General features: G+C 44.9%; 1 protein-coding gene across 1 annotated transcript in view; it reads right to left on the bottom strand.

Moving 5' to 3' along the window:
* LOC126456455 (uncharacterized) overlaps window positions 1-13,044 on the bottom strand; it is a 478,332-nt gene that overhangs the window by 46,435 nt on the left and 418,853 nt on the right. Inside the window, exons 27-28 of the mRNA XM_050092205.1 lie at window positions 11,697-11,903; window positions 1,570-1,763 (exon numbers count right to left, since the gene is read on the bottom strand). Of these exons, the coding sequence (XP_049948162.1) occupies window positions 1,570-1,763; window positions 11,697-11,903 (401 nt within the window). The remainder of the gene's footprint in view (window positions 1-1,569; window positions 1,764-11,696; window positions 11,904-13,044) is intronic.

Raw genomic sequence — 13,044 nt, 5'->3', positions numbered from 1 at the left:
CTACAATTACATAATTAGCTTGGAAGGAATGGAGACTCTCTCTTAGGAAGGCATCAAGCAAATTTTTATCTGCTGTTTTAAATAGATATATTTTGCGTTTATTTTTAGTGGTTTTGGTTGATACGGTTTTGAACCTCGCTACAATGACCTTGTGTTCACTAATCCTTGTATCCGTCATGACGCTCTCTATTAGACCAGGATTATTTGTGGCTAAGAGGTCAAGTGTATTTCTGCAACCATTTACAATTCGTGTGGACTCATGAACTAATTGTTCAAAGTAATCCTCAGAGAAAGCATTTAGTACAATTTCGGAAGGTGTTTTCTGTCTACCACCGGCTTTGAAAATGTATTTTCGCCAACAAATCGATGGTAGATTGAAGTCTCCACCAATTATAACTGTATGAGTGGGGTACTTATTTGTAATGAGATTCAAATTTTCTTTGAAGAGTTCAGATATTAGATCATCTGAGTCGGGGGGTCGGTAGAAGGAGCCAATTATTATTTTGGTACGGATGTTGAGTATAACCCCTACCCATAGTAATTCGTAGGAACTGTATATTTCATCTTCACTAAAAGATAAACTACTACCAACAGACACACACACACACACCACCACCTACTTTATTTAATCTATCCTTTCTGAACACGGTTTGCGCTTCTGTAAAAAATTCGGCAGAATTTATCTCCGGCTTTAGTCAGCTTTCTGGTCCTATAACGATTTCAGCTTCAGTGCTTTCTATCAGCGCTTGAAGCTCTGGTACTTTTCCAACACAGCTACGAAAATTTACAGCTACAATACCGACTGTTGCTTGGTCGATTCTCGTCGTTTCTTTGCCCTGTACCCTTTGAGACTGGAGCCATTTTTTATCTTTCCCAAGACTGTCTAACCTAAAAACCGCCCAGTCCACGCCACACAGCCCCTGCTACCCGTGTAGCCGCCTCCTGTGTGTAGTGGACACCTGACCTATTTAGCGGAATCCGAAACCCCACCACACTATGGCGTAAGTCGAGGAATGTGCAGCCTATACGGTCGCAGAACCGTCTGGCCTCTGCTTCAGACCCTCCACTCGGCTCTGTACCAAAGGTCCGCAATCGGTCCTATCGACGGTGCTGCGGATGGTGAGCTCTGCCTTCATCTCGCTATGAAGACTGGCAGTCTTCACCAACTCAGATAGCCGCCGGAAACCAGAGAGAATCTCTTCCGATCCATAGCGACACACATCATTAGTGCCGACATGAGCCACCACCTGCAGTTGACTGCACCCTGTACCCTTCATGGCATCCGGAAGGACCCTTTCCACATCTTGGATGACTCCCCCCCCCTTGTATGCACGCGGAGTGCACTTTGGCTTTCTTCCCTTCCTTAGCTACCATATCCCTAAGGAGCTCCATCACCCGCCTTTGGAGCTCTCAATGACAAGCAATCCCACCCTCTGTGCTTGTCCGGACCTCTCAGGAAGATGGGAAATATGTGTCGTATTGAGAGGTGAATATGTAGAGAGGGAGCTGACACCACCACTAAGTTTCGCGGCCTCAGCCCTACGGCTGGCCCCGGCGTGGTGTACTCACCGCGTCAGTCTTGTAGTAGTAGAGGCAGTTGTCGCGCTTGAGGGAGAACCAGCGGCGCACCCAGGTGGTGCCGCCCGCGCCGCCCAGCCGCCACAGGAAGCCCGAGTAGAGCGCCTTGCCCGCGCCAGGCTCGCGCAGCACCGGCGTCAGCACGTTGGCCGTCCGGGCCACGCCCAGCTTCAGCGTCTCAGAGCCTGCCGCACACAAGCCGCGTCAGACAGACAGGTAAACAGCCAGCGGGAGAAGGGAACTGGAGGCGCACGCATCCAAAGGAAGGAACAAACAAAGAGCCAAAGTCCCACCTACCTCATTCACGATCACCAGTGCAGTGTTCATCCTAATACCAGACCGGTGAAAAATGTCACTTGACAGCTAGCGTATGGTTGACAATGGATTACAATAGCTGCCACCGAACACGCCCACAACACCGAAATACATTTTGTAAATGTAAGCTACACTACTGGCCATTAAAACTGCTACACCAAGGAGAAATGCAGATGATAAACGGGTATTCATTGGACAAATATATTATACTAGAACTGACATGTGATTACATTTTCACGCAATTTGGGTGCATAGATCCTGAGAAATCAGTACCCAGAACAACCACCTCTGGCCGTAATAACGGCCTTGATACGCCTCGGCATTGAGTCAAACAGAGCGTGGATGGCGTGTACAGGTACAACTGCCCATGCAGCTTCAACATGATACCACAGTTCATCGAGAGTAGTGACTGGCGTATTGTGACGAGCCAGTTGCTCGGCCACCATTGACCAGACGTTTTTAATTGGCCAGAGACCTGGAGAACGTACTGGCCAGGGCAGCGGTCGAACATTTTCTGTATTCAGAAAGGCCCGTACAGGGCCTGCTACATGCGGTATTGCATTATCCTGCTGAAATGTAGGGTTTCGCAGGAATCGAATGAAGGGTAGAGCCACGGGCCGTAACACATCTGAAATGTAACGTCCACTGTTCAAAGTGCCGTCAATGCGAACAAGAGGTGACCGAGACGGGTAACCAATGGCACCCCATACCATCACGCCGGGTGATACGCCAGTATGTCGATGACGAATACACGCTTCCAACGTGCGTTCATCGCGATGTCGCCAAACACGGATGCGACCATCATGATGCTGTAAACAGAACCTGGATTCATTCGAAAAATGACGTTTTGCCAATCGTGCACCCAGGTTCGTCGTTGAGTACACCATCGCAGGCGCTCCTGTCTGTGATGCAGCGTCAGGGGTAACCGCAGCCATGGTCTCCTAGCTGATAGTCCATGCTGCTGCAAATGTCGTCGATCTGTTTGTGCAGATGGTTGTTGTCTTGGAAACGTCCCCATCTGTTGACTCAGGGATCGAGACGTGGCTGCACGATCCGTTACAGCCATGCGGATAAGATGCCTGTCATCTCGACTGCTAGTGATTCGAGGCCGTTGGGATCCAGCACGGCGTTCGGTATTACCCTCCTGAACCCACGTCTTCCATATTCTGCTAACAGTCACTGGATCTCGACCAACGCGAGCAGCAATGTCGCGATACGATAAACCCAATCACGATAGTCTACAATCCGACCTTTATCAAAGTCGGAAACGGGATGGTACACATTTCTCCTCCTTACACGAGGCATCACAACAACGTTTCAGCAGGCAACGCCGGTCAACTGCTGTTTGTGTATGAGAAATCGGTTGGATACTTTCCTCATGTCAGCATGTTGTAGGTGTCGCCACCGGCGCCAACCTTGTGTCAATGTTCTGAAAAACTAATCATTTGCATATCACAGCATCTTTTTCCTGTCGGTTAGATTTCGCGTCTGTACCACGTCATCTTCGTGGTGTAGCAATTTTAATGGCCAGTAGTGTACAATAAACGTTTTTACGTTAAGTGCAACAAAGTACCTTTTTGCTAACAATGGAGAGAACGACGACGGAGCAACAGTATGCGGAACCGGGAAATAAAAACACCCAATGTTAATGACAATATCTATGAAGAGTCGTTCCAAATTGTTACCGTAATACCTGCACGTAAAACGTCGTATAATAATGTAAACGTAAGCATACCAGAGAACACGCTATCCACACTCATAGAAAGAAATAAAGCAAAACATGCATAGCCTACTCGATTGCAGAGAGAAAGAATTAATTCTGTATACATTTACACTCACCAATTTACGATGTCAACGGCGCAATTCCATCCAGTTCTCCTCCAGTATCATCGGAATCGGTGCCAAAACCGTTGTCTTCGTCATCATCATCCTCATCATCATTAAGAGAAATCATTAATTGTTCGTTTCCATTTATAATGCCGTCTATAATCTGTGCTTATGGTCTACTTTTTTCCTCCATGAGGTGGCGTCTACGGTAGCAAGATCTTCACGTACCAGTCTTTCCACTTCTGTTATAGTAAAAATCTTATTGTTACTTCTCATGTACGCCTTGACTTCACTCCAAACCAATTCAATTGTATTAAAACGGCAGTCATAAGGCGGTAACCTAATTACCAAGTGACCCTGTTTGCTTGCAATTTCATCTACAACGTATTTAGGCGTCACAGACTTATTTTGCCGTTTTACGAGCGAGTATAAAAGCAGCTTTGTCATGCTCGTGGCCGCAGCAATGTCTCTCGCCTGCAACCACTGCACCATAGTTTCTTTACGGTCACTAGTGGTGGGAGTTTTACCTAAAATCACGGAATGGTATGGTGCATTGTCCATCACAAACACTGTCTGAAAACTAAACTGGAGCAACAAATTTTTAAACCACAGTAGAAACTGTGGGTGGTCCATATCATCATGATAGTCACCAGTTTTTTTTTAGATCGGAAAACTCAAAGTCCTTCAGGCACAAAGCTGTTTGAAGATCCTGCATGGGGCACAATCTGGATCCTACTCCTGTTGGCTGATGACCGTTGTTATTCGGAGTATCATCTGTCCAGCATTTCTCAACTGATTCTCCAGCGTTGGCCCAGGTTTCGTCTAACCATATAACTGAATGTATGTCCTTTCCTACAATTTTGTGTAAGAAAATGGTACGAACTGAAACGACTTGAGCTTTTTCAAGTAACAGTTTTCGTCCATCTAACTTTTTAAAACGGAAGCCCCTGCTTTTTAATATCAACTTTTAATGTCTCTTACAGCGATCTCTCCGCGATATTTTCAGAAATTTTATAAATTATATAACTCAGTACATATCTCGAAATATCTCTTCTTATCTTACCGATTATCAATGCAAAGTAGTTTTAAGCCCAATTATTCCTTGGAGCGTCCATTTACTCCATGGAATAGCTTCTCTGCTATGTATGTTTTCTCTTATAAAAGAATAGAGGACTTCTTGCCGATTAGTCGTGAAAGAAGGATGTATATGTATGTATTATTGAGCTAGTCGCCATCTTGATGAGATTCTGTATGAGAAGGAATTTAATACATGAACTAAACTAAAGTAAGTGTGTTCGCGTATTATTTAACTGATTATTATTGACAGTGTCTGCTTACTACGCTGTGTTGCACGGGATCAGTGGGGAACGTCTGATTTACACTGGACGAACCTGCCGTTTTGTATGCTCAAGATATCCAGTTACTTCAAATAAATAGGCTAACACGGTCTTACCAGCAGATCTCCGGTCTTCCCCATGTGATCACCGAAAGTTAATAATTATTACAAATGTTTCCAGGAGATCGACTGACAATTTTCGTCGCACCGAGACTTCGAAATTGCTTCACTGCCTTATGGAATTTAAGTTAAGCTCAATTTTATCAGGATAGAACAGTATTGAACTGTGTGAATGTGATAAGCCTGCTTTGTCAATGAAAATTCCCTTAATATACGCATGTTTTTACTATCCTGATCAGTGAAGCTAAATCAGGCCGGTGTGAGAGAGGTTTTTAAATTGTAGATCCCACACAAAAATATATTAAAAACTTCTTTTCCCCCTGAGAAAAGCTCACTTTCTTTTAAATAAATTAGCAGCTTCGCTATTTTGGTGTATTCTTTCCTTTTATAGTATCCGTATATGTGGTGACGAATTGCATCGGATTGAAAAGAATCAGTATCTGTAACAGGACGACGCTGCTTTTTTTCTCTTGCCCGGAGTACTGAAAAACACACTGTTTCTCCCATAGGGGCTTTCTTCCACACTGTTTACTTCACTATCTTGTACGTCTTGAAGTAGCACCCCTCTCCTTATAGCTGTTCGTTCACTGAGTCCTAGAGTTTTCGAGGTACGCTCTAAAACTTTATCGGCAGGAATCGACGCATGCCCATGAGCAGAAAAAAATTCTTTTTGTTGCTCGTAAAACTCACGCGTCCTCCGTAGCAATACCGAAGTCTGACTATTTAATGGCACTCCACGGCGCAACGGATTGTCGCTTGGTGAACGACATCGTTTTGATGACACTGTTTAACAACCAAAAACTGTAATCGATGCGGTAACACAACACAACAGCAGGCGTTCGCGCACTGACTTACAATGTTTACACGGAAGCCGGCAACGTGGTAGCGTCGACGCCGGAACCGGCTTTTGTTCGGTGCTGTTATTGGTTCAGTAGACGCGGCGCCTCCCGTTCCTCACTTGTTTGTTAGTTATACTACCAACTCTTACGGCGCTTGGGGAGTGACCTTGAAGTGACATGTTTCAGCGGCCTGGGTATAGTTTTCTGGACTCTGTGAGCGATTGTAGACTATCGATGATGGATATTGAAGATTAGAAATGTCAAAAATTCCAGGTGCCAAATCTCAGGAGAATCAAGAAAACAATGTATAGCGTATTCTATGTAACTTACTTGTATACAAAAAACTGAGAAGGTATTCTGATAGCATCAAATTGTGCAACTCGCCTCATCATTGCGAAGAATAAGAGACAAATTCGAAAAACAGCGGAAAAGTGCTCCTGCCGGGGCACAAAAAAGGCAGATAAGCTCCTGTGATAAACACTCTGAAAAGTGAGGTACCCACTGCCGCATGCTGTCTTCCTCACCTTAAGAAAATCTTCCCAAAATTTTGGCATGCCAACATATTTGAGCTGCTTTTAACATGCAGCTCACCTCTCACACCAACAAGCCCTCCAAACTGCAACTCACTCACGCCCAAAGTCCATCGCTGCAAGTCGCTCATACCCATCCACTCCCACTTGCCTATTCTCACTCACTCATCCAGCCCCACTCATCGCCGTTATTCCTTCGTGACCCTCCGACACTGTCTCTTGTCTCACAGCTAGAGTCTCCTTCGATCTATCCTACTACTACTATCACTGTCTTTTTCTAGTTCTTTCTCACGGTCACTATTTCTCTCTTCGTCGTTGTCATCATTATAGACTCTCTGCCTCTTATTATCACTGGCTCTCACCAAGTACCACTTTCTCCTTGTCTTTATTCTTTTCCCACTGGCATTATCTCCTTCACTCTCTTCCCAGCACTGTTCTGTCACTGTCAACTACGTTCCACAGGCAATGTGTTCCTCTTTTTCTCTCACCTTGCTCTTTCTATACCACAACCACCGTCAAATATCTTCCAGTATTTATTACTTTTTCTTCTCTTTCGCACTGCCAGTGTTTCCTCCTCTCTCAGCATAAAAAAGCGCGAGTATGTTTGCATACTGAGGACGGTTGAATGAGGCACCTGGTACCCCACTTTTCAGTCAGAGTCTTTTAAACAGCAGCATATTCGCCTTTTTTATATGCTCAGAGAAATATGTTTCCACTATTCCATGCTTTCCCTTGCCACAGCAGGGCATGTCACTCATATAGAAAGAATTTTAAGGATCAGTAAAATTTTGATAATTGTACTTAGAAGAACAGTCCAGATTGCAGAAATCACGTTTATTGGTGACCAATTTCAGTCCAAAGGCGGGCCATCTTCAGATTGTACTCCAAAGTTGAGTTGAGGAGGGGGATCTTCGGACCATGAACTGCAGAACCCTCCAGATGCTGTCAACTGCACACGTGGAGGTTTCTATAGTTGCTGCTCCGTGGATCCGTCTCCATATATCAACACTGAAGATGGCTCGCCTCTGGCCTGCTCACCAATAAGTGTGATTTATGCGATCTAGATTGTTTTTCTAAGAACAGTTGTGAACATCGATCTCTGTTTCTACCAGAAAGTTTCCTAAAATTTTGATACTTTGCTTATGTGAAACTGAAATAACGCAAAAGTAGTTTTACACGTCACACCAGTTTTTATGTGTACGAAAATTTTTCATTTGTTTCAGTACTAAAACATGGAGTTATCAGAACCCTTCTAATGGCAACGGAGACACTTCACACCATATGTCTCCGTTCTACGTCATTTTGTAAACTAAGTTTTCGCCTCACTCCGGATGTTACGCGCGTTGTTTATGTGCAGAAGTAGGGTAACTTTGAAACTCTCCATCTCGGAAACGGGTAAACGTATCACTAAAATTTCTAAGTTTGTTCGAGATCGGGATCTTAGGTATATATCGTAAAAATTTCAGCCATTTTCTGTGCACAGCTGAGGAATCAGTGGTTTTGGCACGAAAAAAGATGGTAAAACTCCTTTTTTTGAGGTTTTCTGAGGAACTGCCCATGAAGTAATGGTACCTCCATAATTAACTCAAGCTCCGCCGTAGATCGCATCAACCGCAAAAAAAAAAAAAAAAAAAAAAAAAAACCGATTTTCTTCATTTGCCTTAGCAGAAGCAAGTGTCTAATACCCGTACTTTGACCCTGTTCTGTAGGATAGTGACATTAACACGGTCCTTTTGTTGGGTATGTAAATGATCCTCAGCCTAAGGGTTATCCAAAGCACTTGAGCCTATCTTTCTACCATCAACAGAATCCGAGGTATGAGCGCCTTTTGGGAAATAGCACAAAGCACATACTGTTGCATGCGCACCGATAAATGATTGATCAACAATATCCTACTAGAGAATCGACTGATTATAAGTACCAGTAAGAAAGTTTTTACATTAATATTGGGACGCTACGTTTTTGTTTGTGATAATAATAGTATAAAAATACTTTATATAAATACTTAATAAATGTTTTAACTGCCAGGACTGTAAATTAAATTAAACTCAGTCCGAATAGGCCTCGGAAGGCCCAGTGGTACCGACCGACTTCCGCGTCATCCTCAGACGACAGGGGTGACTGGATAAACACGTATGGTCAGCACGCCGCTCTCCCGCCCGTTGTGTTTTCGTGACCGGAGCCGCTACTTCTCAGTCAAGTAGCTCCTCAATTGGCGCCACAAGGACTGAGTGCACCCCGCTTGCCAACAGCACTCGTCAGCCCGTCGACAGCCCGGACGATCACCCATCCGAGTGCTAGCCAAGTTAAACAGGCTTAACTTCGGTGATCTGACGCAAAGTGGTGTGACCACTGAGGCAGGGCCGTTTACACATTAGGACTGTAGCCAAAAAGCTGCTTCTAATATCTTCGAAATTTTTTACAAGAGAGCAACAAAATTAAATTCAAGAAACATTCTTTCAGTATTGACTCAAAATTTTTAAAACTTTGAATGTTTGAAATCGGTTTGTTCATTTACTAAATCGTGGTGATAATCCTAAGTCCGTAAGTATATTTCAAATTCTTCCAAAGCATTCATGATTGAACCTTTTGGGATTTTGTGCAGTATTCGTAGTGCGTTTTCAATGTTTTCAACTTCCTCTTTTTAATTTTTGCAGTGTGTAAAGAAGGTGGATTGATTGTTATTTGTTTGTCTCGTGTATTCGCTGAATCTGAAGATGAAATTTCTTTCCGTCTGTTCTACATCTACATACCAAGAAACTATATGGGAGAACTATTCGCTAAAATAAACGCCCCAATAAATAATACAAACGTGAAATTAGCTTTCAAAACAACAAATAATAGTAGCAAAAAACTACGTTCAGGAAAAGCCACACTCCCGAAGTACTTAAACTCTAGAATTTACAAAATTAACTGCAATAATTGCACAAAATTTTATGCAGGAATGATTCATAAAATGGGAAATACGTTAAATTGGCAAAAATACGGAAAATATTTATACAAATGATACTATAAAATATTTTGTAATACAGTTTCATTTATTTTATCTTTTCAAAATACTTTCTGCAACACTGAACGCGTATATCATGCTTTATTTACTCATCGAATCATTTTTCGACAGTGGCTTCTAGATCTGGGAGTATTCATTGTACCATCACGACGTGGGTCAGTAATCTTTATGAAGAAGTTATGTGGCTATAGGGAGACTGATCACGAAATTTGAGGTCTGCTGTAACTAAATACATTACTGGCCATTAAAATTGTTACAACACGAAGATGACGTGCTACAGACGCAAAATTTATCCTACAGGAAGAAGATGCTATGATATGCAAATGATTAGCTTTTCAATGCATTCACACAAGGTTGGCGCCGGTGGCGACACCTACAACGTGCTGAGATGAGAGAAGTTTCGAACCGATTTCTCATACACAAACAGCAGTTGACCGGCGTTGCCTGGTCAGACGTTGTTGTGATGCCTCGTGTAAGGAGGAGAAAAGCGTACCATCACGTTTCCGACTTTGATAAAGGTCAGATTGTAGCCTATCGCGATTGCGATTTATCGTATCGCGACATTGCTGCTCGCGTTGGTCGAGATCCAATGACTGTTAGCAGAATACGGAATACGTGGGTTCAGAAGAGTGATACGGAACGTCGTGCTGGATCCCAACGGCCTCGTATCACTAGCAGTCGAGATCACAGGCATCTTATCCGCATTGCTGTAACGGATCGTGCAGCCACGTCTCGATCCCTGAGTCAACAAATGGGGACGTTTGCAAGACAACAACCATCTGCACAAACAGTTCGACGACGTTTGCAGCAGCATGGAGTATCAGCTCGGAGACCACGGCTGCGGTTACCCTCGACGCTGCATCACAGACAGGAGCGCCTTCGATGGTGTACTCAACGACGAACCTGGGTGCACGATTGGCAAAACGTCATTCTTTCGGATGAATCCAGGTTCTGTTTACACCATCATGATGGTCGCATCCGTGTTTGGCGACATCGCGGTGAACGCACATTGGAAGCGTGTATTCGTCATCGCCATACTGGTGTTTCACCCGGCGTGATGGCATGGGATGCCATTGGTTACCCGTCTCGGTCACCTCTTGTTCGCATTGACGGCACTTTGAACAGTCGACGTTACATTTCAGATGTATTACGACCCGTGGCTCTACCCTTCATTCGGTCCCTGCGAAAGCCTACATTTCAGCAGGATAAAGCACTACCGCATGTAGCAGGTCCTGTACGGGCCTTTCTGGATACAGAAAATGTTCGACTGCTGCCCTGGCCAGTACATCCTCCAGATCTGTCACCAATTGAAAACGTCTGGTCAATGGTGGCCGAGCAACTGGCTCGTCACAATACGCCAGTCACTACTCTTGATGAACTGTGGTATCGTGTTGAAGCTGCATGGGCAGCTGTACGTGTACACGCCATCCAAGCTCTGTTTTGACACAATGCCCAGGCGTATCAAGGCCATTATTACGGCCAGAGGTGTTTGTTCTGGGTACTGATTTCTCAGGATCTATGCACCCAAATTGCGTGAAATTGTAATCACATGTCAGTTCTAGTATGATATATTTGTCCAATGAATACCCGTTTATCGTCTGCATTTCTTCTTGGTGTAGCAATTTTAACGGCCAGTGCTTTACCGACTGAGCTATCCGTGCACGACTGATGATCCCACGATCCCCCACCCCTCCTTCACAACTTTACGTCCGCCAATACTTCGTTTCCAACCTTCCAAACTTCACAGCAGTTGTCTTGCAACCCTTGTCGGTGTAGCACTTCTGGAAGAAAGAATATTGTGGAGAGACGGCTTAGCCACAGCCGGTGGATTTGTTTACAGAATGTATCTTTCACTCTACTGCGGTGTGTGTGCTGATTTGAGGTTCCCTCACAGATTAAAACTTTGTGCTGGGCCGGGACTCGAACCTGGAACCCTTGCCTTTAGCGAAAAGTCAGTAAATCATTCTGTCTTTTTCTTTTCCTTGTTTTTCTAGAGAACTGTGTGAATTGTATGTTACAGAGATTTCCCTAGCTAGTTGGCTTGTCCACAACGAAAATTCTCATTTTGAACAGAGCTTTTTTTGTTAGCTTTATAGAGCAGGCAGGCACAGAGACAGCAGACAAACGCACCGCACACTGACCTGCGTGCGCCAGCTTGACGACCTCTGAGTGGGAGGCGTCGAGCACATCGTGGCCGTTGACAGTGATGACGATGTCGCCCACCTCCAGCCCCGACGACTCGGCAGGGGTGTCGGGCTCGATGGCGGACACCACCACCGGCTTGGAGCCATGGATGCGGAAGCCGAACTCCCCGGACTGCCGCCGCACCACCACCGTCTTGTCGCAGTCTGGAACAGCGCAGCGTAAACCTCCAGCGTCCGTATGTGTTCTCTGGTACGCGTTCTCCGTTGTATTGGGACGAGCTGCCGCCGAATCTCACCTCTTGTAGCCCCGAGGCTCACAAGCAGAATACCTTGTGTAGAAACTATATCGGCTGTGCTCTGTGTACCAGCGACAAAATTTGGATTTCTAGAGCAGATCCACATAATACAAGGTAAAGCACAGAAAAACGATTACAAAACAGCGCTTGAGAGAGAAAATTGTAGCCCAATTGGGAATTATCAAAAATGTTGACATATATTCAAATGTGTGTGAATTCCTAAGGGACCAAACGATTGAGGTCATCGGTCCCTAGACTTACACACAAGTAACTTACGCTAAGAACAACACACACACCCATGCCCGAGGGAGGACTCGAACCTCCGGCGGGAGGAGCCGCGCAATCCGTGACATGGCGCCTTAGACCGCGCGGCCACTCCGCGCGGCAAAAAGTTGCTGACATTTTATCACAAGTGACTAACAGTATAGTAATACAAAAAAGGTTAAATATTGGCTTAATTCATACTACCAGTAAGAATCAGGCTACCAAATGCTCCAATAACATCTGTACGTAGTGGAACCAAATCGAAGAAGCTGTTCAAAAAAATGGTTCAAATGGCTCTGAGCACTATGGGACTCAACAGCTGTGGTCATCAGTCCCCTAGAACTTAGAACTACTTAAACCTAACTAACCTAAGGACATCACACACATCCATGCCCGAGGCAGGATTCGAACCTGCGACCATAGCAGTCGCGCGGTTCCGGACTGCGCGCCTAGAACCGCGAGACCACTGCGGCCGGCGAAGAAGCTGTTCAAAAAATGGCTCTGAGCACTATGGGACTTAACATCTGAGGTCATCAGTCCCCTAGACTTAGAACTACGTAACCCTAACCAACCTAAGGACATCACACAAATCCGTTCCCGAGGCAGGATTCGAACCTGCGACCGTAGGAGCAGTGCGGTTCCGGACTGAAGCGCCTAGAACCGTTCGGCTACAGCGCCGGCAAGAAGCTGTGAATGGGATCCTTCTGACTGAGATATTTAGCGTCAAGTCCACAGTTTACTGCGGTAAATATCTATGTATAAACGTAGGTGCTGACTGCTACAGA

This window comes from Schistocerca serialis, chromosome 2 (assembly GCF_023864345.2).
Source record: "Schistocerca serialis cubense isolate TAMUIC-IGC-003099 chromosome 2, iqSchSeri2.2, whole genome shotgun sequence".
NCBI classification, from domain to species: Eukaryota; Metazoa; Arthropoda; class Insecta; order Orthoptera; family Acrididae; genus Schistocerca; species Schistocerca serialis.
The sequence above is the reverse complement of the archived record's forward strand: the minus strand, read 5'-3'. Positions and strand labels throughout refer to the sequence as shown.